General features: G+C 48.3%; 1 protein-coding gene across 1 annotated transcript in view; it reads left to right on the top strand.

The window, feature by feature from the left end:
- Nucleotides 1-1,013: 1,013 nt before the first annotated feature.
- The window catches only part of CAPN2 (calpain 2), a 28,653-nt gene continuing 9,855 nt past the window's right edge, over nt 1,014-19,811 (top strand). Inside the window, exons 1-11 of the mRNA XM_030034892.2 lie at nt 1,014-1,259; nt 2,040-2,109; nt 10,640-10,758; nt 11,138-11,271; nt 12,152-12,320; nt 14,331-14,414; nt 15,960-16,045; nt 17,313-17,387; nt 17,610-17,770; nt 18,112-18,281; nt 19,519-19,530. Coding sequence (XP_029890752.1) covers nt 1,023-1,259; nt 2,040-2,109; nt 10,640-10,758; nt 11,138-11,271; nt 12,152-12,320; nt 14,331-14,414; nt 15,960-16,045; nt 17,313-17,387; nt 17,610-17,770; nt 18,112-18,281; nt 19,519-19,530 — 1,317 coding nt within the window. The 5' untranslated portion in view covers nt 1,014-1,022. The remainder of the gene's footprint in view (nt 1,260-2,039; nt 2,110-10,639; nt 10,759-11,137; nt 11,272-12,151; nt 12,321-14,330; nt 14,415-15,959; nt 16,046-17,312; nt 17,388-17,609; nt 17,771-18,111; nt 18,282-19,518; nt 19,531-19,811) is intronic.

Raw genomic sequence — 19,811 nt, 5'->3', positions numbered from 1 at the left:
ATTTTTCAAGGAAATCTTCCCAGCACATCTCAGCAAATGCTATAGCTGGGTGTTTTATGATTCTTTAGACATTTTTCAAACAATAATGTTCATTTTAGTCATATAGGATGGCTCCAAACAAGCGTTTAGTGCATCCAGGTCTTGGGATATGACCCACAAAAGGAGGTGCCTCCTTCCGAGGCAGCTGGACAGCCAGCGCAGGCGGTGGGTGCAGCACGAAGGGCTATCAGCCTCTGCACCGCCACCCGGGGAATGCTGCCTGGCGCCCAGCACGTCCTGAGTCAGGCCTAAAATATGAAACAAATGGTTTGAATTCCCCCTTGGAGGAATGCCGTACTGTGTGGGTGCCAGCAGCGGCATTTCAGCCATCCTTGGCAGCAGCACACCGCCAAAACGGAGACGCTCCTTTTCCCGCACCGCCCGGCGAGGGTGCGTGCTTGGGGGGAACTCGTTGCACGTGGTTTGGGCTGAACAGGGGGGTGCAGATGGATTCATGCCAGTGGTGACGGCAACACATGCTTTGGTTACCACCAGCAAATCAAGCTGTAAATGATTTCTGTTGCACGCAGCGTTCAAGACTGTGACAGGATGACTACAGGGTACATATGTGTTGCATTAGGTTTTGAGCCATATTAGTTTTTTCCCCTCCTTTGACTTTTTTCTAAGCTTACAGGTTTGGACATGGATACTTCTGGGTTTTACATAGGAAATATTGATTTTTTTATTTTATTTTTTTTTTAATTGATGAATGCGTGTGGCAACACGGGAGCCAGGCGCGAAGCCGATGAGGTGCCCAGCTGCGAGGGAGACGGGCTTCCATTCGGGTCCCCGGGGGAACAGAGACGGAGACCGGCCGGCAAGTGGCTCGGAGGGGCCACTCGGGTCAGAAGGACCCGAGCAAACCGGGGGGGGGGGGTGCTGCGGGGCTGAGCACCGACGGCACTCGTGACACCCGCCGGGGGGGGGGCTGTCGGATGTCAGACCGGGCGGGGCGGGGGCGGGGCGGCGGCGGCGGCGGGGCGATGTCGGGGATGGCGGCGGCGGTGGCGAAGGAGCGGGCGGCGGCGCTGGGCGCGGGGCGGCACGACCGCGCCGTCCCCTACCTGGGCCAGGACTTCGGGGCCCTGCGGCAGGAGTGCCTGCAGGAGGGGCGGCTCTTCCAGGACCCCTCCTTCCCCGCCGGACCCACCGCCCTCGGCTACCGGGAGCTGGGGCCCGGCTCCTACAAGACGCAGGGCGTCGTCTGGCGCAGACCCACGGTACGAGGGCGGCGGGGGCTGGGGAGAGGGGGGGTCGCGGTAGCATCCCCGCCTTAAATTGGGTTTGATTTAATTCTGCGGGGGCCGTGCGTGTGCTGTTTGCGCTCCCCCTTCTCCCTGTCGGCCCCCCGCTTCTCCCCGGGCAGCACCCAGGCGGCTGCAGAATCCCGGTGCCCCCGTTTTTGCGAGGCCGCGGCTGCCCAGAGCGCTGGGGTTGTCCCTTTGCCCGGGGTGTGGGCCGGCAGGATAACGGGCTCCATCTGGAAAACGACTAAAAAAATAGGCGAAAAAGCCGTTCACGGCCTGAATTCTCCGTGCGGACAAACCGCTTGCTTTGGGTAGCGCTCGGGGCTGTCGCTGTGGATAACTCTTTCCCTTAGCAGAGAGATGAGCTGACCGCGACGTGGAGGTTTCCTTCACAAGACCTCCCACGGGAGCCATGGGGTCGGACGGACTCCGGGGTGCCTAGGCGTTTCAGAAAGACCCTGACGTAGTCAGTGGCGGGGAGGTAACAGCAGAGCGGTGTGTGCACGTGTGTAAAAACGCAGTGGACCTCCTGGCACGTACTGTGAAGTGAGATGGCTGCCCACAAGCTTTGGTCACCAGCTCCCGTTCTCACCGCGCTTAGCCTGTCTGGTGCCCGCACTCGTTCCTGACCTGCTCCAGCTCTGTGGCGTTCGTCTGCTGCGGTCGATCGCTTGTTTAAATTTGCTGCAAGTGAGGCCTCGTTCCCTTCCTTACTTGTGGATATATGTAATGCAAGGCTTGTTTTGTTCCCAGGAGCTGTGTTCCAGCCCCCAGTTCATAGCCGGTGGAGCCACTCGCACAGACATCTGCCAAGGGGCCTTAGGTAAGGTGGAGGCAGAAAGTCGAGTTTTCCGTTCGGGCAGGACACCACAGTTTATACTAGGCTGTAACTCACTCTATAAATATATCCTTTTGCATCCTACCACCTCTCTTCATATCAAATCAGATCTTTCTTGCCTTTCCTCGGCAGCTGCAGGTAGGGACGATGTGTGTTTGGCCACTGAGCACAGCCTTGCTGTGTGCACCGAGCAGGGGTGACACAGACTGGTTTCCTGATGGCTTTTCTGGTTGCTACCGGTTCCTTTCGTGTCTGCATCCGTGTGCCTGGGAGTAGCTTGACTAATTTTTGCCTTTAACAGTCTGCTTAGAAAAGCAGTTGAGTGCGTAGCAGGGTGTTTCTTTCCCCAGTGGGAGAGTGCTGCCGAGCAGGAGGGACTCCCTGAAACCTGGAAAGATGCAGTACAGAGAAAACCAGTTACACGGAGGGATTCCCAGCTGCTCACCAGCTCTTAAAGAAATAAAAACTGGGGTATTTCGGGAGGGATGGGCCAACCTGTGAGCCCTCTGCTTTTGCCATGGCTGTCACTAAGTTTGCAATGGCAGCCCCTGGGTCTGCCACTCCGGAGGAGCCCCGGGAGCTGCAGGGAAGCCCCGGGGGACAGCGGGAAGCAGGTGGCTTAACCTGGCTGTGCATGCACAGCCATCCCGGTCTCGAAGCCTCTCCTGCCTTGCCTGCCAGAAGGGGTTTTAGGCGAGTGTCTCTGTGCCTCTCCTCTCGGTGTGGAGGCTGGTGAGGAGGGCAGCTGTGGGGATGTGAGAGGAAATAAGCTGAAGTGGAAGCAGTGAGGTTCCTATTTATTCCATAACTATAGGGAGAGTGTTTTAGGTTAGACTGATAACGTGGTTGAGGAAAAGCTCTCGGTGTAGGGAAACATCACGAATACGTGCTGTGTGTTGCGCTTTTGCAGCGGGGTTGGCAAAGGAACGAAGTTCTGTTTGTTTGCTTTTCATCAGCATAATATATTAGCCATGTTGTAGCTTCTTAGTTTCTAGTCCAGCTGCTGCTATTTGTGTTTTCATGTCCAAAAATATAATGGATAGGGAAGCTTATTTCACATGTTTTGTGCTTATTTTTTCTTTCAGGAGTTATTCAGGTTGGTGCTTTAACAACTAGATACAATTTGTGTAAAAACAAACAAACAAACAAAACCCACCCTGACAATAAAAAATACTTAGATTGTTAATTTAGCTCTCCTCATGCCCCAATATTGTCTGCGGCATGGATTAGGCTCTGTTGTGTCATCAGTGAAATCCTTGGTATGTCACCAGCTTCCTTCATGTGTTCTCTCTCTGCCCAATATCACGTCTCCCACCACGACTGCTTTGACATCGAGCATGTCCCAGTGCTTAACACACATGCCAGACATTTGTCCTCTTTTTTTTTTTGTTGTGAGACTTCACAGCTAAGGAGTAGTTCGACGTGAAATGACTGTTTATTGTAATGCCATTTCAACAGCTGGCATTTTGCATAGATGCTCGTTTCTGAAGGCACTTAGTTGCTTTCTGCTTTTTGCAGACTCCTTTTCTATCCAGATGTTGTGGCAGCAAGAGCACTGTAATGAAAGATTTGTAACTTGGTTTTCACGTTGTGGAGTTGCTGTTGCTAATGCCAAACCTTTTTTTAAATGGATGAAAGCATTTGTTGCCTTAGTGGTCTTTAGACCAGTCAGATGTTCTCATGAGGTTATACGGTACCACCAAAGGGTACGCACTGACTCACAGCTGCTATTATTTTACCTCCTGAAACAACATTTGAATAGGAGGCTATTAGTGTTCTTGTTTGTATTACTGTTTTCACCATGGCTAACTACTGCTATGACTCGCCCCACTGTCGTCTTATGAATCTGGGCAGGATTTTGGTATTGTGTGACTGTTCAGGGGTTGATTAAAAATTAGATTCTATTGATCTTTTCTCTGTATAGTCATTGAGTTACTAAGAGCCTGTCTGTATTGAATCTCTGCTTTTCAGATAGCAGATGTACCAGATGTGGTGTACAAATGCCTTTTTTTTTTTTTTTTTGGCAACTGCCACATCTGACACCACCATTTGTATTGATACATGTGCTTAAGCTTCCATTTACTTGAACTTTGTGTGCTGACACTGATTTCCCATCCCGATGACATCACATTTTGGGATGTCACAAAGATTGCACTGGAAGATGTCAGGTGCTCTTGGAAACCTGTGCTTTTTACTATGTTGCTTTTTTCTGTAGGAAGCTTTTGTCATCTGTTTATTCCCCAAAAGGCTTGGTCAAAAAGCAACAGACCTGTGCCCACGTGGAGTTTCATTGCTGTGCTAAGCCGTTCAGAACATCTTCGAATACCACAGGGACAGATGAGGTGTCCAAAGCAGACGTACCTATCGCTGCTGCAACAGGCTTCGTGGCAGGGGATGTGTAACCGAACAGCTTGGCTAATGAGCGGTGGTACAGATGTTCCTTTTAGCCCAAGAGTCTTTGGTCTGTGGGCCAGATGAAGCCTATAAATTTGTTTCATCGTTTTTGACCTGTACTATACAATACCACGATGCATAAAAGGCACAGCTGATCATCAGCACAGAAAAGATTGTCGCCTCACCAAGGCGACAGTTCGTTTGGTTCTCCGGACACCACAACTCTACCGCTTGGGCTTTGGATTATCCTTTATTCTGTTTTTGTTGCTTTTTAGGAGAAACTTTTAAGGGAGAGTATTTAGAGTTAGTTTTCCAGTATCAAATCTGAAGTCAATGATGGTATTTGGCTCAGAACCGCAGCACATGGGATGTGGTGACTCATTACAGCAGAGGGGAGGAACCAAAGCCGCTGGGGAGAGGAAGCTTATTCACCCTTAACCGCCTTCTTTGGAGGGGATGTCACCATGGTATCACAACACTGGGGCGTACACTGCTCGGTATCTCTCTTCTGCTGTTCAGACACTGGTGTCTCCTCCTTACATAAAAACGTGTGGAAAAATAATGAATTGAATAGAATGAATTTAGAAAATTAGATGCCTGGTTTTCCCACGCTGGCAACCACTCTACTGTAAGTGGGTTGCCACAGCCTCATGTTTCTAACCAGAAAAATTCCTGGAGTCCCATGGTATTAATACAAATACATTCAGTAGTTGTTAACCTGTAGCTATGAGTGTGTTAAAATAATGACATGTCTGTGATTGGCTGAATGTACATTTTTCCCATACCCTTACATGGGCTGTGCAGGGACCAGAGGAGCTGCCTTTTGCTTACAGCCCTCCAGGTGCTTCATGAGGATGCTTTGCTTGTCTTTGCTCTCCAGAATGGCCAGTTTTAAGCCCTTACGGCTATTTATGCTTGCCTTGCAATTACATTTCTTGTAACATTCTTGTTTATAGCTGGAGACTAGGTAAATGCAGAGATGGAAATAAGTAAAACATTGGTAGCAGCAAAAAGGAAGCACAACAGGAAAAAATAGTACTTCTTGTTAATATAAATAAACTCAGCCTGATAATATTCCCTTTTCTGATAACCTTGTTCTGCCTATTGTATTGTGCATTTACAAAAATTCTCCATGATTAACCTAGCCTTGCTAACGCTCCTTTCAAATTCTTCATATAAGTAACCTGTCTGTTAGCCTCCTCTTGGACTTTCCCTCTCTGTCAAAGGAAAGTCATTGTCAAGAGCCTTACAAAAGTACCAGTTCTTATAGTTAAGACTATTTGGTAAAGACCCTGCTCAGGCTTACTTAGTGCAGGCTAAAACTCCTGGTGTTATCACGAGCTCTGTTCTCATCCAGGCTTTGAATTATCAGGTCTACTTTTAGTGATGACTGTTCAGAAAGGGAGAGATGATATCCTGACTGTTGAGCACTTCTAAATGTGGAAACCAAAGGGTGGTGCATCTTGCATATGTGCTGCATCTGCCTTTTAACCTCAAGAAGACCTTGCCCAGAGTTGTCCAAGTTAAGATCTATGTTCCTCTGACTCCAAATTCTTCTTAGAAACCAGTATAAAGTTCAACAGAGAGATTTTACAACAAAGTCTGCTGTTTCTTTCTCTTCATGTCTGCCTTGATAGGACAGCTAGAAAGTAAAGGAAATTCTTTATAAACTCTGCTTATGGGCCTAGAGGTCCTCTGGGGGGGTTTCTCCTCCTTGAACTTCAGAGCTTCTTATCTACAGGGGATATCTGACTCAAAGATGTATTATAGCATTAAAGGTTGTATGCTCTTAATCTAGATGCCTGAGCATCTTCTTGACCAAGGCTTCCTGAGCTACTGTGGTCATGTTGAGTTGTTCATTTACTCTTTCTGTGCGGCTCTCTGCCTGCCCAGCCCCTGCCTTGTTTATGGAATAGATATGCTAATATTTCTTTGGAAGAATGGTGGGACACCTGCCCTCTGAGCCAGAGTGGCTGCTAAGTTAAATCAGCACAGTTTTTCTGAGGTTGGTAACACCGATGTCAGATGCTCTGGGGTTCTCTTGGAGCAGTCCAGTTTGCCTGGTTGAGTAAGGCTGTGCAACGTGAACTCTGGTTTATGCTGCAGGTTGAGCAATTGAGAGGAAAAACACCTCCACAGCTGACTGCGAGCAAAGGGTGTAGGACGTTCCTCCAGCTGTGTCCACCCACCCGATAGAGCATGCACAAAGTGCCTTCAGCTCTGCCTGCAGCTTTGTTGTAGATGCCAAGAGCTGTATGGTTTTACCCAGCTGTGCCTTAGGACTAGCACAGCGGTACTGAGCAGGCCGAGTTGCTTTCTTTCTGGGTTTATCTAGTTTAGTCTGAATGAGAGCATGGATCTACCTAACCACGTGAAGGCATCCTAGTAGTCTGGGTGAGCGTATCTGTACCGGCTTTAGTCTAGCTGGTGTAGGTCTGAGATGCCAGAGACTCCAAGTTGCGCGTGTTTGTCTCTAAAAGCCTTGCAGAGCGTGGGATGTGTGCCAGGGTTGTTCTGCTGCTTGGACAGGCACCTGTCTGTGGGTTATCAGTTATGTGGCCTCTATGCTGAGATGAGACCGGTTAACCTATCAGTTTGTGTATTTGTGACTTGTCTCATGCCTGTTCCCAGTGTTCAGGATTCTTTGAGATTTGCAGTTTGTTAGAAGTTAAAAGTCTCGCTAAGGCTTGCTAACTTTTCCCAACTGTGAATGATTGTTCCTGCTGGAGCAGGAACACAGCGGCACAACAGGGAGAATTAAGATCCCTGCTCTTTTCCTTTTAGGATTTTGTTGGTCTTAAACACCCAGTGGTTCCTGGGTGCTAGAAGAGGAATATTTATGGGGGAGGCCAAGGGTTATCCACCTGTGTGCAGTGCTGGGGTGTTGATGGAGAGTGCCCAGCTCTCCTGCAGTGTGTGCTGGTCCAGTGCACATGTGTATTTACATCCATCCCCTTTTCTCACGATGTCTCTTACATACAATATTTCTACTGCCAAATACATAACAACCCACTGCTCTCTTGACCCAGAAGAGTCCTGTCACAAGCTGTGACCTCTTTTAACTCAGTAAGGCGACAGAAAGACTTTTTTGTCTGGGTTAATGAATTGACTTGTTGTGTGATGAGTGCCAGTGGGAGAAAAACAAGTTAAGGAGGAAAGAGTGGAGACTCTATGATATTAATTGAGAGGTAGTATGGTGTTAATTCAGCTGGACCCCAAAAGAGCCCCAGTCTAAGTGCCAGGGCTGTTCTCTAGCCAGTGGTCGTCCCTTGGACTTGAAGAATCCCAACTCGTGTTCAGAAACTACCTGTTTTAGAGACTTAATAAAAACAGGGATCCTCTGTACAGAAGGTATCTCTGGGCAGTCTCTCCCAGGAGATTACCATGTTGCCAGGTTTGTTTGAAGACTGCCTTGGTAAAAAAAAAACCAAACAAAAAACCCCAAACAAACAAACAAAAAAACCAACAAAAACCCACAAAACCACAAAAATAACTGTGCGGGCAGGCTGTATATGGGAGAGCACAGATGTAAGCTGAACTGAAGTTGAAGTCCTGTTGTTGCCTTTTGACCAAAGGCTTTGTTTGCATACCGCTTTAACATTGTCCTCTGTAAAGAAAATTGCTGTGAAGGGTAACTGCTAGAGCCCTCACGCAGCTGGGGGACAGAGGATCATACTGTTAGTTGTAGATTAGCCCATGTAAAAATGTCTCTTAGTATCTTCTGACCCCAATCTCTTCTCTAGCAAGCACATTTGCTGTGCTTGGTGGTGCCTCTGAATGCACCACGGCACCGGAGGGTGCAGAGCTGCCAGGGAAGAGGGTCTCAAATGCCACGAAGGAGGCTGTACGAGTTGCCATTTTGCAGGGTGAGATGGATGTGCTGTCGCAGAGGAGGGAGGGGAACATCCTCATTGCTGTCACAGGAGAATAGCAAGGTGACTTTCCTGTTTGAAAAACTTCTCTGACATGACAATTTCTCCATTGCAGTACAAGCAGCTGGAGGCAGGGCCGAGGGGAAAGTTTTATGTGTGGTTCTTCCCCTCTAGGTTATGAAATAGTAAAAGCATCTCAGGTTTTGAAATTACTCTGCAATTTCACATCTCCTACCTTTTGTGAGATGCGAAAAGGGCCATGGGACAGATGTCATTCGTAGAGCTGCTGCTGGGGATCAGCTGTGAAAAGCGTCGAGCAGCCTGGAGGGAGTTGCACGTTGTCTGTGTTCCTCCTACTGCTATCTGAGTGGTGATGGATTTGGGTCTGAGAGCTGCTTTAGACTTAACTCTCCCTGAGACTTTCTCCCATTTGAATCCCAGCTTCTCACCTGTGAGCTTGTGACCCTTTTCCTATAGGAGAGAGCTGGCTGTATAGAGACCACTGCTTTGCTGGCCTCTGACTTGCTAGCAGCTGCAGCTGGTTCATGTTTCTTGAACCTGCAATCCTACATATGCTGCAGGACCATTTTGTGGGATCTGATGTGTAATACCAGCTTTCCTGTGTTCACAAAGCAAGGCAACAGCAGATCTGGTAATTGGTAACAAGGAGTTTTGTGTTGGGCTGTGGGAGTTGGGGCATCAGCTGGGTCTTTAAATCTCTAATCACTTTGCTAATGAGCTGCAGGAGGCCCATGGCTGAGCAGAAAGGTAACCGCTCTGTTAAAGTAAGACTGGTTTCTGAAAATAATTACAAAAAATAGAGGTAATGTTTATATAGTTGTGGTCTTCTCCTCCCTCTGCTTGGTAGGAGATGGTGTGGAAAAATACTATCCAGACGGCCTGGGCCCTGGGGCTGTGGCATGAGGCTCGGTGTACGTTGGCCCCATCCCAGGAAGGGTGAAGAGGTGTGCGGGACTGGGGAACAGTGCCTGCCTTCAGACCTTCCCCGACTCCCTGGTGACTAGTGCCAGAGACGACGGTGTCCCAAAAGCTGGGTTCTTTTACCCGATGTGCAAAAAGCCAGTCAACACATCGAGTCGAGATATTTGTCTTTATTGCTGTACTGCAGTATAGTGTGCCAGGTCTCCAAATACCTGCACGCCTTTAGAAAGAAAGGTTGAAGTTTTTATACAATTATGTTACAGGGCAAGACATACAACAAAAATTGTGATAGGCTACACAAACTTATGTAGTGAAAAGGTCTTCTGAGCATGTCATGCTCTTGTCCAGTTCATTATACTAAGGTGGACTCACATTTACATAGTCATTATGCACAAGTGGGTCTTGATTTTAGTATTAAAATTAAGCAAGGTAAGGCAAGGACAGGGTATTTACTTGATTCTCATCCAGCATTGACTAATCTACTGTTATCTATTCCTAATGAATAATACGTTCTTGGTTATACATACGGCACATATTCTAGCTCTAGTTATCTTAAGTTTACATGATCACATAGCAGCGTCTCCAGGGTAATGGATTTCTTCATATCAACTCTTTCAAAATTGTTAAGTTTTGTCAACCTTGTGAGTTAATTCTGTGAGTTACTATAACAACGAGATGTGGGACTAAACAGAGAGGCCTCTAGCAAGACTCTCCAGAGATGTAAAAGGTGAAAGACGCTCCTATTTGGTAGGAAGCTGGCAAGAGACCTTAAAGGGAGCTTGTCCACCGGATAGGTCTCTGGATGGCAAGTCAACAGGCATTTATTAAATGTGGAGGAGGGAAAGGAAAACAGCCTATGCTTGATAAAACACTGGCCTTTTGAGGAGGAACTGCACCCCTGAGTACCTCCATGTGCCCACAGGCCCTGCTCTTTGCATTTTCCCCATGCTGCTTCCTAATCTGTAGACACTCAATTGAATATTAAGTTTTCCTTCAAATAGTCCCAGCATGGGTGATAACTGTGTTGGTAGATCATAAAAAAGCCTGCTTTTACTTTTTTTTTTTTTTTTTTTTTTTTTAATTACTTTGTTCTTGAGAAAGTTCAACACTTGCCTGGAAATGGCGGGTATTTGTGTACATACATTTGATCTGCCTTAGAGGTAGAGTGACGGGAGGGATCATCTCATCACAGCTGAGGTGATTATTGGTTATAATGCACAATCCCTATGCAGTACAGAAACTAACAAATGAAGTTTGAATAATAAAGATGACACTGTTCCTTTTTTTTCTTTCTTTTATTTTTACAGGGGACTGTTGGCTCTTGGCCGCTATTGCCTCTCTCACCCTGAATGAAGAAATTCTGGCCCGTGTTGTTCCCAAAGACCAGAGCTTCCAGGATAGATATGCAGGAATTTTCCACTTCCAGGTACGTGGAAAACAGCCTTCCCCCCCCAGTGCTGTTGGCCAGGAGCTGGCGTAGCTGGCTATGTCTACGTGTGTGGTGTTTCCTGGAGCACTTTGAGGGACATCAAAGAGCGAGGCAGAAAAACGGCGACATGCAAAAAGGGTGATGGTGGTGGAAGGAAGACGACCACTAACCAAAGAGCTGGGAGCAGGGGCTGTCTCTGTGGTCCTTCCTCCATCAGCAGATCCAGCTGAGGACGTGCATCCCCGAACAGGGTGGGCGAAGCTGGCTCTGCAGGAGATTGATTTTCCTCTAGGAAATTGGCATTAGCAGATAAACATCCTGGTGACCTGAGTGCACAGCGTGGGGCAGTGACGACATGTCTGTGCTCTCTTTGCAGTTCTGGCAGTACGGGGAGTGGTTGGACGTCGTGGTGGACGACAGGCTGCCCACCAAGAACGGGGAGCTGCTCTTCGTGCACTCGGCCGAGGGCAGCGAGTTCTGGAGCGCGCTGCTGGAGAAGGCCTACGCCAAGTGAGTCGAGGCCAGGCTTTCACCCCACTCAAATCTCCCAATGCCTCTGCTTCCCCATAGCATCCTCAACTGCACGGATACTATGCATTTAAAATGTCAGCCTAATTATTAGCCTTTACAACTCCTGGGGTATCCCACAATGGCTGCTTTAGTAAAGCTTTACTGACAGGTGCTAAAGACAAGTAGCCAAATGGACCGGCTTTGCTGCTAGCCAGGAAAAATAGCTCTCGCATCTCATGGCAAGGCTAGAGTGCTGTCTCCTGTCCCTGGGGTCTGGGAAGCTCTGTTTGACGTGCTCTCACACCTGTGAGGGCTTGCACCAGCAGTGCTTCAGCATGCAAAGCACACCAGTCCCTGTGCCTAGGTCTCTGTTCAAGGTGAAGATGCTCAAAACTGAATTTCCAATTTGGGGATGGCCAGGGAGGAATTCTGCCATCTAACATTACTAATTTCAATTGACTTAAGAAACTGAGCTAATTTAGATCAGCTGAAAATCAGATCCGTAATTGTTAAAGGGGTTAAAAGACTATGTGGAACTAGAGAGGCAAATTGTTTGGTCTTGATTGTGTTAATATTATTTTTTTCTTCAAATAGCGTTCATGAGTTTTGTCATTGATATGACTGAACCTGCAACCTGTATACATGAGTGTCTAAGACTCTGTGCTGGGCTCTGCAAGTACAGAGCTCTAAGAAGCAAAGCTGAATGGAGGGCGCATTTGTAGCTGGTGTGGTGCTGTTGAAAGCAGAAATGCTGTGACAGTTGGCAAACTGAGTGCGTCTCTCCAAGAGAAGAGGAGAATGGGGAACCTGCTGATGGTGTGTGTGTGAGAAGAGAAAAATAGGGAGCCTGATGGTTGTGTGTGTGTGTCCTTTTGTGCAGGCTGAACGGATCGTATGAGTCTCTCTCTGGTGGCACCACCACTGAAGGCTTTGAGGACTTCACCGGTGGAATTGCAGAATGGTATGAGCTGCAGAAGGCACCACCCAACCTCTTCAAAATCATTCAGAAGGCACTTCAGAAAGGCTCTCTCCTTGGCTGCTCCATTGATGTGAGTTAGCGGGCTTATTGCTGGACACTCGGCTCTTGCTGCGCATGTGGGCAGCTGGAGGGTGGACCCTTGCTCCATCTGCAGGAGGTGCGCAAAGGATGCTGGTCCCCTCTGCCTACGGTTCTCTGCTCTACCTTGTGTCTGGAGAATTTGACCCAAGAGTGTGACCCAGGCGCATGCTCTTCTCGGGGTTAGGTTGAAATGTAGACTTCATTAGTTCATGTGTAAAAGCTCGTTGCCTCCCTTGTGTTTCTTCCTCAAGACCTAGAGCTTTTGCTGTTTCGTAGGTTCGTGATACCAGATCATACAGGGAACTCATTAGGGGTCCTGATGTACATCTTTGTTCTTAAGAAAGCCTGTAGCTTGGCAGCAGGTTGGTACGGGCTGAGTAGGTTTGGACAGAAAGCTGCTGCTAATGGCTCCTGCAGTCAGATGCTCAGAGGTGGTAACCTCAATCCTTGCTGTAGCCTGTTTGTTGCACAAATTGTACCAAAATGTTCCCAAAAAATCTGGGCACTGTTCTTGAAGCGGGGAGGCTCGGACTGTTGCCAGGCCTTTAAAAGGCTTTATGGGAAAACACATTGTCAAAAGCTGAACCTGTACGAGAAGGAAAAGAGGCGCTTTGGCCCTGCCTGCAAGGATTCAGCATCGCTTTTAGCCTGACTGAAATGAGTCTAGGTATTGTTATTGTGATAATCACCCTGCTCCCAAATGAGATTACATCTTAGTTATGTCTAAAGGGAAGGTAAACTGTTTACAAGAACTCCATTCATAATACAAATTCAAATGTTTCCTCCCATTTTTCAAGTTAAATCAGAGTCACAGGAGAGGGAAGCTTCACAGCAGGAAAAGTACTTGGTTAATGTCAGCGTGCGACTTCGCAGCACTTTGGAGGCCTGTTTTACTCGTTTGCATTTAGATAAGAATCTGACATCTGGGTTTTTGCCCCAGAATGATACAAATCTCTTGTTGGGGGTGAGGGAGAGTAAATATATTCTGTTGTTGGTAAATGCTGACGCTTTCTATATTGTAAACTGATTATTAATGAGTTTAGCCTTTGAAAAAATCCTGTAAAATCTTCCCTTCTCTTCTGTAAGGGAAATGGGGACGCAGAGGTTAAGCGTTACATGGAGAGTGCGCTGCGGGGCAGTAATAGGGCATGAATTGACAGCAGGAATCCTGCCTGCTTGATCCCACCCTCTCTTTTTTTGACGCTTCAAATATGCTTGTTTAAAGATCACACACTTTCTGAAATGGTGGGAAGGCAATGACAACCATACGTTTCATAGAGGGTTAAGTATTATTACAGCAAGATGTCAAGCAGTCACGTTCTAGCAAGAAGTGACTTTTCTCTGCCGTGTTTGTAGGCCAGACTGTCCGAGTATTGTAATGGCCCTGAAAAAGTGAGAGGGTGATATGCCTTCAGGTATGAATGGCATCCAAAGTGCAGCCTTTTCCCTCGCTCCCCTGCATGGCAGGTCCTCGGGTGGCAGTGCTGGGGAAAGGAGGGGGAACATCCCACCCCGCTGTGGAGCTGAAGGGGGTCTTTCGACCTCTAAGCAAAGCGCTGGGGCTTGCTGGACCTGGGTGTGATCCCTGGTGACATCTGGGCAGCCTCAGACCAGTCACCCCCTGCGTTCCCCTGGGCCCCTTGAGAACACAAGAGTTCATCGTGTGTACCCCCTTTGTACGGCGTTTGGAGATGCACGAGAGGGGATGCACCACACTAAGTGTTTCAGAGCCGGGAGGGAGCTTTGCTGTGGTGCAGGGCTTCTGGTGTGCACCCTGTGCCATGAACGTGGACCCCGGGGGCTCCAGCACCACCACACGTGCTGCCTTCCCCTCTCCCCGCTCTGTCACACAGATCCCTCTCGTTGCCTCTGTGCGGCAGCTAAACCACCCCTGGAGCCCCGCAGTGAGATCAAAGCTCCGTTGGAGGGGGAAGCTTTGCTCCATTGGATCCCCCGCCGCGCGGGAAGCCACGCTCACCGATCTTCTTTGCTTCTCCAGATCACCAGTGCAGCAGAGACGGAGGCAGTCACTTCCCAGAAGCTGGTGAAGGGACACGCGTACTCGGTCACCGGGGCGGAGGAGGTACGTTCGCCACCCCGAAGGGGTGAAAAGCAGCGAGCTTTGCGCGTGGCCTGGGCCATGGCGGCCACAAATCCGTCTTCAGCGTTGCAAATTCTCCAGTCTCACCCGTTCTGCCAAATCAGGTTTTGAGCCCCTTTTCTCTGAAGAAATACTGAATTAGTTGGTGTGTTTTGGATAAACGCAAACTTGACTTCTTGGGGGTTTGGCCAAAAAGCCCCTATTTTTCCATAAGCAGTGCTATTTCCCAGTGAGCGGGTGGTGGGAAGGTCTGTGCAGAGGGCACACTACCCTCTGCTGGTGACCGGGCCCCTCAACACATTTCTGCGTAGCAGGCAGTACTGTAGCTTAAATGCACAGCAAGATGTGAGAGAGCCGTGCCAAGCAAAAAAAAAAAAAAATTATTGTCCCTTAAATGCCTCCCAGACAGCACCTTTGAGCAGGGCACGATGTTCAAATGCAAGGTGCCTGTCCAAGAGTAGGTGACTGGTGAAGTTAAGACAAGTGAAAACAAAGGAAGCAGATCATGGCGTCCTTCTACGTGTGTAATGGACTTTCAGTTACTTCACCGACAATTGTTTCTGAAATAATTTCTGAAACTCCAGAGTGAGGTGTAGAGAGCTGCTGACATGCTGCACTGAGGTGGATGCTGCTAACAGGCAGGTTTATGTGATTGCATTTGGTTCTCCTCTCACAGCAAAAGCAGTGAAGAGGGAGTTTGACCTTAATTCACAACCAGGCATGATTTAGCCAGGCTTTTCCTTTGGAGATACAGTCAGGCTTTGTAAGGATAGTTCATCTTGGGCACTGGAGCATCATTTCTGGACTCTGGGCTGCTGCTGCTCTGTGCAGTTTTCTTCACTTTGGGCTCTAGAGGTGCGCCAGCTCCTTCCTCGAATTAGTGCCGTATGTTCCCCATAAATATTGGCTTTTCCTACTGAAACTCAGACAGCTTTGTTTGGCCTGGCCTCAGTGCGCACAGAGATCAGAAGATAACAAGCCAGGGCCTTGGCACAGTGCGAGGAGGGGCTGAGGCTCCCGAACTGCAGGGCATTCCTGTGGTCAGAGGGGTCGTGGCCAGACTGAGTATCCCGTCTCTTGTAACAGGCTCATCTTACATGGTGGCGGGGATGCATTGATGCATTTGAATATGAAAAGGCAGTTTGTACATAAATGACAACTTAAGAGAAATATCCCCTTGTACCTGCTTTTTGGCAGTCCTGTAGTAGCTTTGTTCCCTTTGCTTGAAATCCTGTCAGAGGTAATTTTTTTAGCAACACAAAACAGACATTTTGGTTATCGTGAGCTTTGATTAGTGCATGCTATAAACCTTCTCAGGACAAGGTTGGGTGCATGGACCTCATTCAAAATCAGTTTGACTTCATGGCTTTTGGACCAGATGAGTGCTTGTTTGCATATATACACTTTAGGGTTTGTGTAGCACTGAGATACTTACTCTGCCATGTCCTTTAACTCCCATAGAAAAGGTGAAAGGGAGCACAGTGCTGAATCCCTGGATAACTCTCCATACGCTTCTGATCCCATCAGGTGAACTTCCGAGGAACGGTGCAGAAGCTGATCAGAATCCGAAATCCCTGGGGGGAAGTGGAGTGGACCGGAAAATGGAATGACAAGTGAGTTGATGGCTTGCGCATAGCCTGTAGGCTTTTACTGCAGGGGTATGATCGTGTTTCTGCTGTCACCTGGCTTCTCCCTACTTCAAATTCCTCTCTAAGTCACATCTGAATGTGATGTTTGCTCTGAGCTGTTTAAAAGAAGCATCCCACCACTGTCATCTCCCACATAGGTGTCACAGCACGCAGTGCCCTTCGTACAAACACCTGCCTTCACGTACGATGCAGTTATTTGGCTGGTGGTTCCTACAAGCCCCTCTGTACTTTCTGCTCCTTTAACAGCCCAGGCTCAGTGGTGAGCTACAGAAAACTTTCTTGCTAAAAGGGCTTTAAAAATCCTTTTCTGTTGTTAACAATGAAAGACGGAGTTTAGTTCTGTGGCTGGGCGGTATTTGTTCTGGGTCTTCCTTTTTCTAAAATAAAGCTCCGTCTCAGTTAAGGCATTAGCACTTTCTGCAAATAAAACTGGTTTTGATCCTTACCTTGTGTCCTGGTTTCAGCTGGGATAGAGTTAATCGTCTTCCTAGTAGCTGGTACGGTGCTATGTTTTGAGTTCAGTACGTGAAGAATGTTGATAACACTGATGTTTTCAGTTATTGCTAAGTGGTGTTTAGACTAAGTCAAGGATTTTTCAGCTTTTCAAGCCCAGCCAGCAAGAAAGCTGGAGGGGCACAAGAAGTTGGGAGGGGACACAGCCAGGACAGCTGACCCAAACTGGCCAAAGTATTCCATACTGTGTGACATCATGTCCAGTATATAAACTGGGGGGAGCGGGGGGTGGGAGGAATCGCCGCTGGGGGACTAAGTGGGTGTCAATCGGCAGGTGGTAAGCAATTGCATCATTTGTACATTCCAGTCCTTTTTTTATTACTGTTGTCATTTTATTAGTGTTATCATTATCATTATTAGTTTCTTCTTTTCTGTTCTATTAAACTGTTCTTATCTCAACCCATGAGTTCTACTTCTTTTCCCGATTTTCTCCCCCATCCCACTGGGTGGGGGGGGAGTGAGTGGGCAGCTGCGTGGTGCTCAGTTGCTGGCTGGGGTTAAGCCACGACACCTTGGATATTTAAGAAGTGAGGTATCGAATATCCCAGGTCCCTGTATTTTAATGCTGCTGTGGTTTGAGAGCCCTGGAGCTGCTGTCAGCTGGATACTGTGGAGTATTGCAATTGCGTGGAGCTGTAAGCAAGTGAAATCATTGTGCCAGACCAGCTACATTAGGATTTAACCTTTACCCTGTAGTTTATGTGGGTTTGTCTTTCAGCTGCCCAAACTGGAGTGGTGTTGACCCTGAGGTACGGGAGCGGCTGACCAGGAGGCATGAAGATGGAGAATTTTGGTAAGTAGCACTGGGTTTCCATTCAGGCTGAAGGGAATGTCTTCTCCTCTGCTTTTTTCACAAAAAGTAATCTCTCCCAGTACATTCTCCAAGATGGGTGAGCAAATTCACCCCAAATCCTAGTGCTAAATGGCAGTGGGAGAGACGGAGGATAGACAAGGTGGTTGTACAGAAAACCTGTCCATCCTAAGGAGCCGTTGCCTGTGGCATTGCCTCCTGCAGGATGGCGTTCAACGACTTCTTAAGACATTACTCCCGCCTGGAGATCTGCAACCTGACTCCAGACACCCTGGCAAGTGACAGGTACAAGAAGTGGAGCCTGCTGAAGCTGGATGGGAACTGGAGGCGAGGAGCCACTGCAGGGGGCTGCAGGAATTACCCAAGTAAGAGCACGTGGTCACCGCTGTGATGGAGAAACCCTTCATAGTCGTCCACTTGTACTTTGGGCGCTTATTCTGGGACCTGGTTTGGGGTGGCCTATGGAGGAGGAGGATATACCTGGGATATCCAGGACTGACGTCCAAAAAGTGCAGGTGTTTGGGAAATGTGGCTCCCTGGTGAGGGTCTAGTTGTGGTTGTAAAGCCTGGGGAGGGGAGTGTCAGTTTTTCCTTCTCACAGGTGATTTTGGAAGTCAGAGCTGCATCTGTCCTAGCTGACATGTATATATCAGCACAGTTGCTTTCAAAGAAGCCTCTGAGCAGTTTGCATAAATCCACTTCCCAGACACTTTCTGGACGAATCCACAGTATTTAATCAAGCTGGAAGAAGAAGATGAGGATCCTGATGATCCTGAGAGGGGCTGCACTTTCCTCATTGGCCTGATTCAGAAGCACCGGCGGAAGCAGAGGAAGATGGGAGAGGACATGCATACCATCGGTTTTGCAATTTATGAGGCAAGTAAGGCAGTACAGGTGCATGGGAGGAAAAGGAAAACTTGCCCTGTAAATAAGGTAGTGCAATTCTCAGACTGGGCTTTTTACCAAAACTCAGCTGGGTTGACACCAGCCGCAGCAAGGAAAAGTCCACTTACATGTTTAGAAAATTATCCTCCATGAAAACAGTGGTCAATCACAGGGACAGATACCCAGAGAGATGATGGAATCTGCATTCCTGGAGATAATAAAACTTAGAGTGGACAAGGTCCTGAGCAACCTCATCGAACTTTGATATTGGCCTTGCTTTGAGTAGGAGCTTGGACCAGATGACCCACAGAGGCTGCTTCTCACTGATAATATTCTGTGTTTCTAAATGGAGGAGCAGAAAAAGTATTTAAAAAACAAAAACTAAAAGTGCAGAAATCCAGTCTGACCTTCACTTGTCAGGTTGTGGTGAAAAGTGGCAGACTGAGAGCAGCCACGGTAGGGGTGTGACGCTAGCTGGGACACCTGTGCTAGCTTGGGGAGCGTGAGCCCAGCAGCAGAACCAGCCAAAACACCTGTAAAACTCATTCTGCTGAGTGAAGGGTCAGAGACGTGTCTGTGGTAACTCCTTAAGCAGGACATTTTGTTCAGAGCTGCAAAGGAACAGTGCTTAACTGGCCATGAAAATAGGACTACTGGTCTTGCCCAGAGCGGGTTGCTCTGTAACTGTAGGCAATATGTGCGACTGCTTGCTTTCTCGATATCCCAGCTTTGGAAAAGCTTGTCAAAGAATTTGGTCCCCGTGGGCAAATAAGGTTTAAAGCAAAGCTAGGTCCCTGGAGTCTGTAAGGAAACAGAAAACTGCATTATTGTCTTGCTTAGCCCCTACCTCCTCTCCTGATGGTGGAGAGGTTGGGGGGGTGAAAGAGAAGGTGGGAAGAAATAGTAGAGAAACAGAGTCTACAAAAAATATCACAGCGGGCCACAGGGTAGAGGGTCAGCAGGAAACCACGACCAGCCTGGCTGTGTCTGTGCCAGGCTGTGCCCAGGCTGCCCGGGGTGAGCCTCACCTGCCTCCAGGATGGAGCTGGGAGCTCAGCCAGCAGTCAGCGTTGGGTGATGTGCGCTCAGTGCGCTCAGCGTTCACCTTCCCCCACAAGCCGGGTCTTTTTTTCAAGAGTGTGGATGTATCCGCGAAACAGCGGTGAAAAGAAGTAGCCCTGGAGCTGCCATTCAACAGGCAAATAACTCTCTCCTTTTCTCCTTGCAGGTGCCCCCAGAGGTACGTAGCATGCATTGGTGGTCAAGGTGCAGAGTTGGGGCTGAATGGCTTGTGGGAAGAAACAGTTCAGAGGATCCTCCTTCACTGCAGGACAATATTGACTGTGCAGAGTCTTAAAGTTAGAGGCCATTTATTCTGGAAGGGGCCTTGAGCCCGTGTTGCGTTTTCAGAGCATCTTGGGTTGGTTTGAGAGCTCTCTATACTGCAGAAATTCACCAAAGCTGCTCTTCCACGGGTCTTCTCCCAGCCCAGACCCACACCTCTTCCCCCAGAGCACAGCT

This window comes from Aquila chrysaetos, chromosome 13 (assembly GCF_900496995.4).
Source record: "Aquila chrysaetos chrysaetos chromosome 13, bAquChr1.4, whole genome shotgun sequence".
Taxonomy (NCBI): domain Eukaryota; kingdom Metazoa; phylum Chordata; class Aves; order Accipitriformes; family Accipitridae; genus Aquila; species Aquila chrysaetos.
Note: the sequence above shows the minus strand (reverse complement) of the source record. Positions and strands in the feature narration are given on the sequence as shown.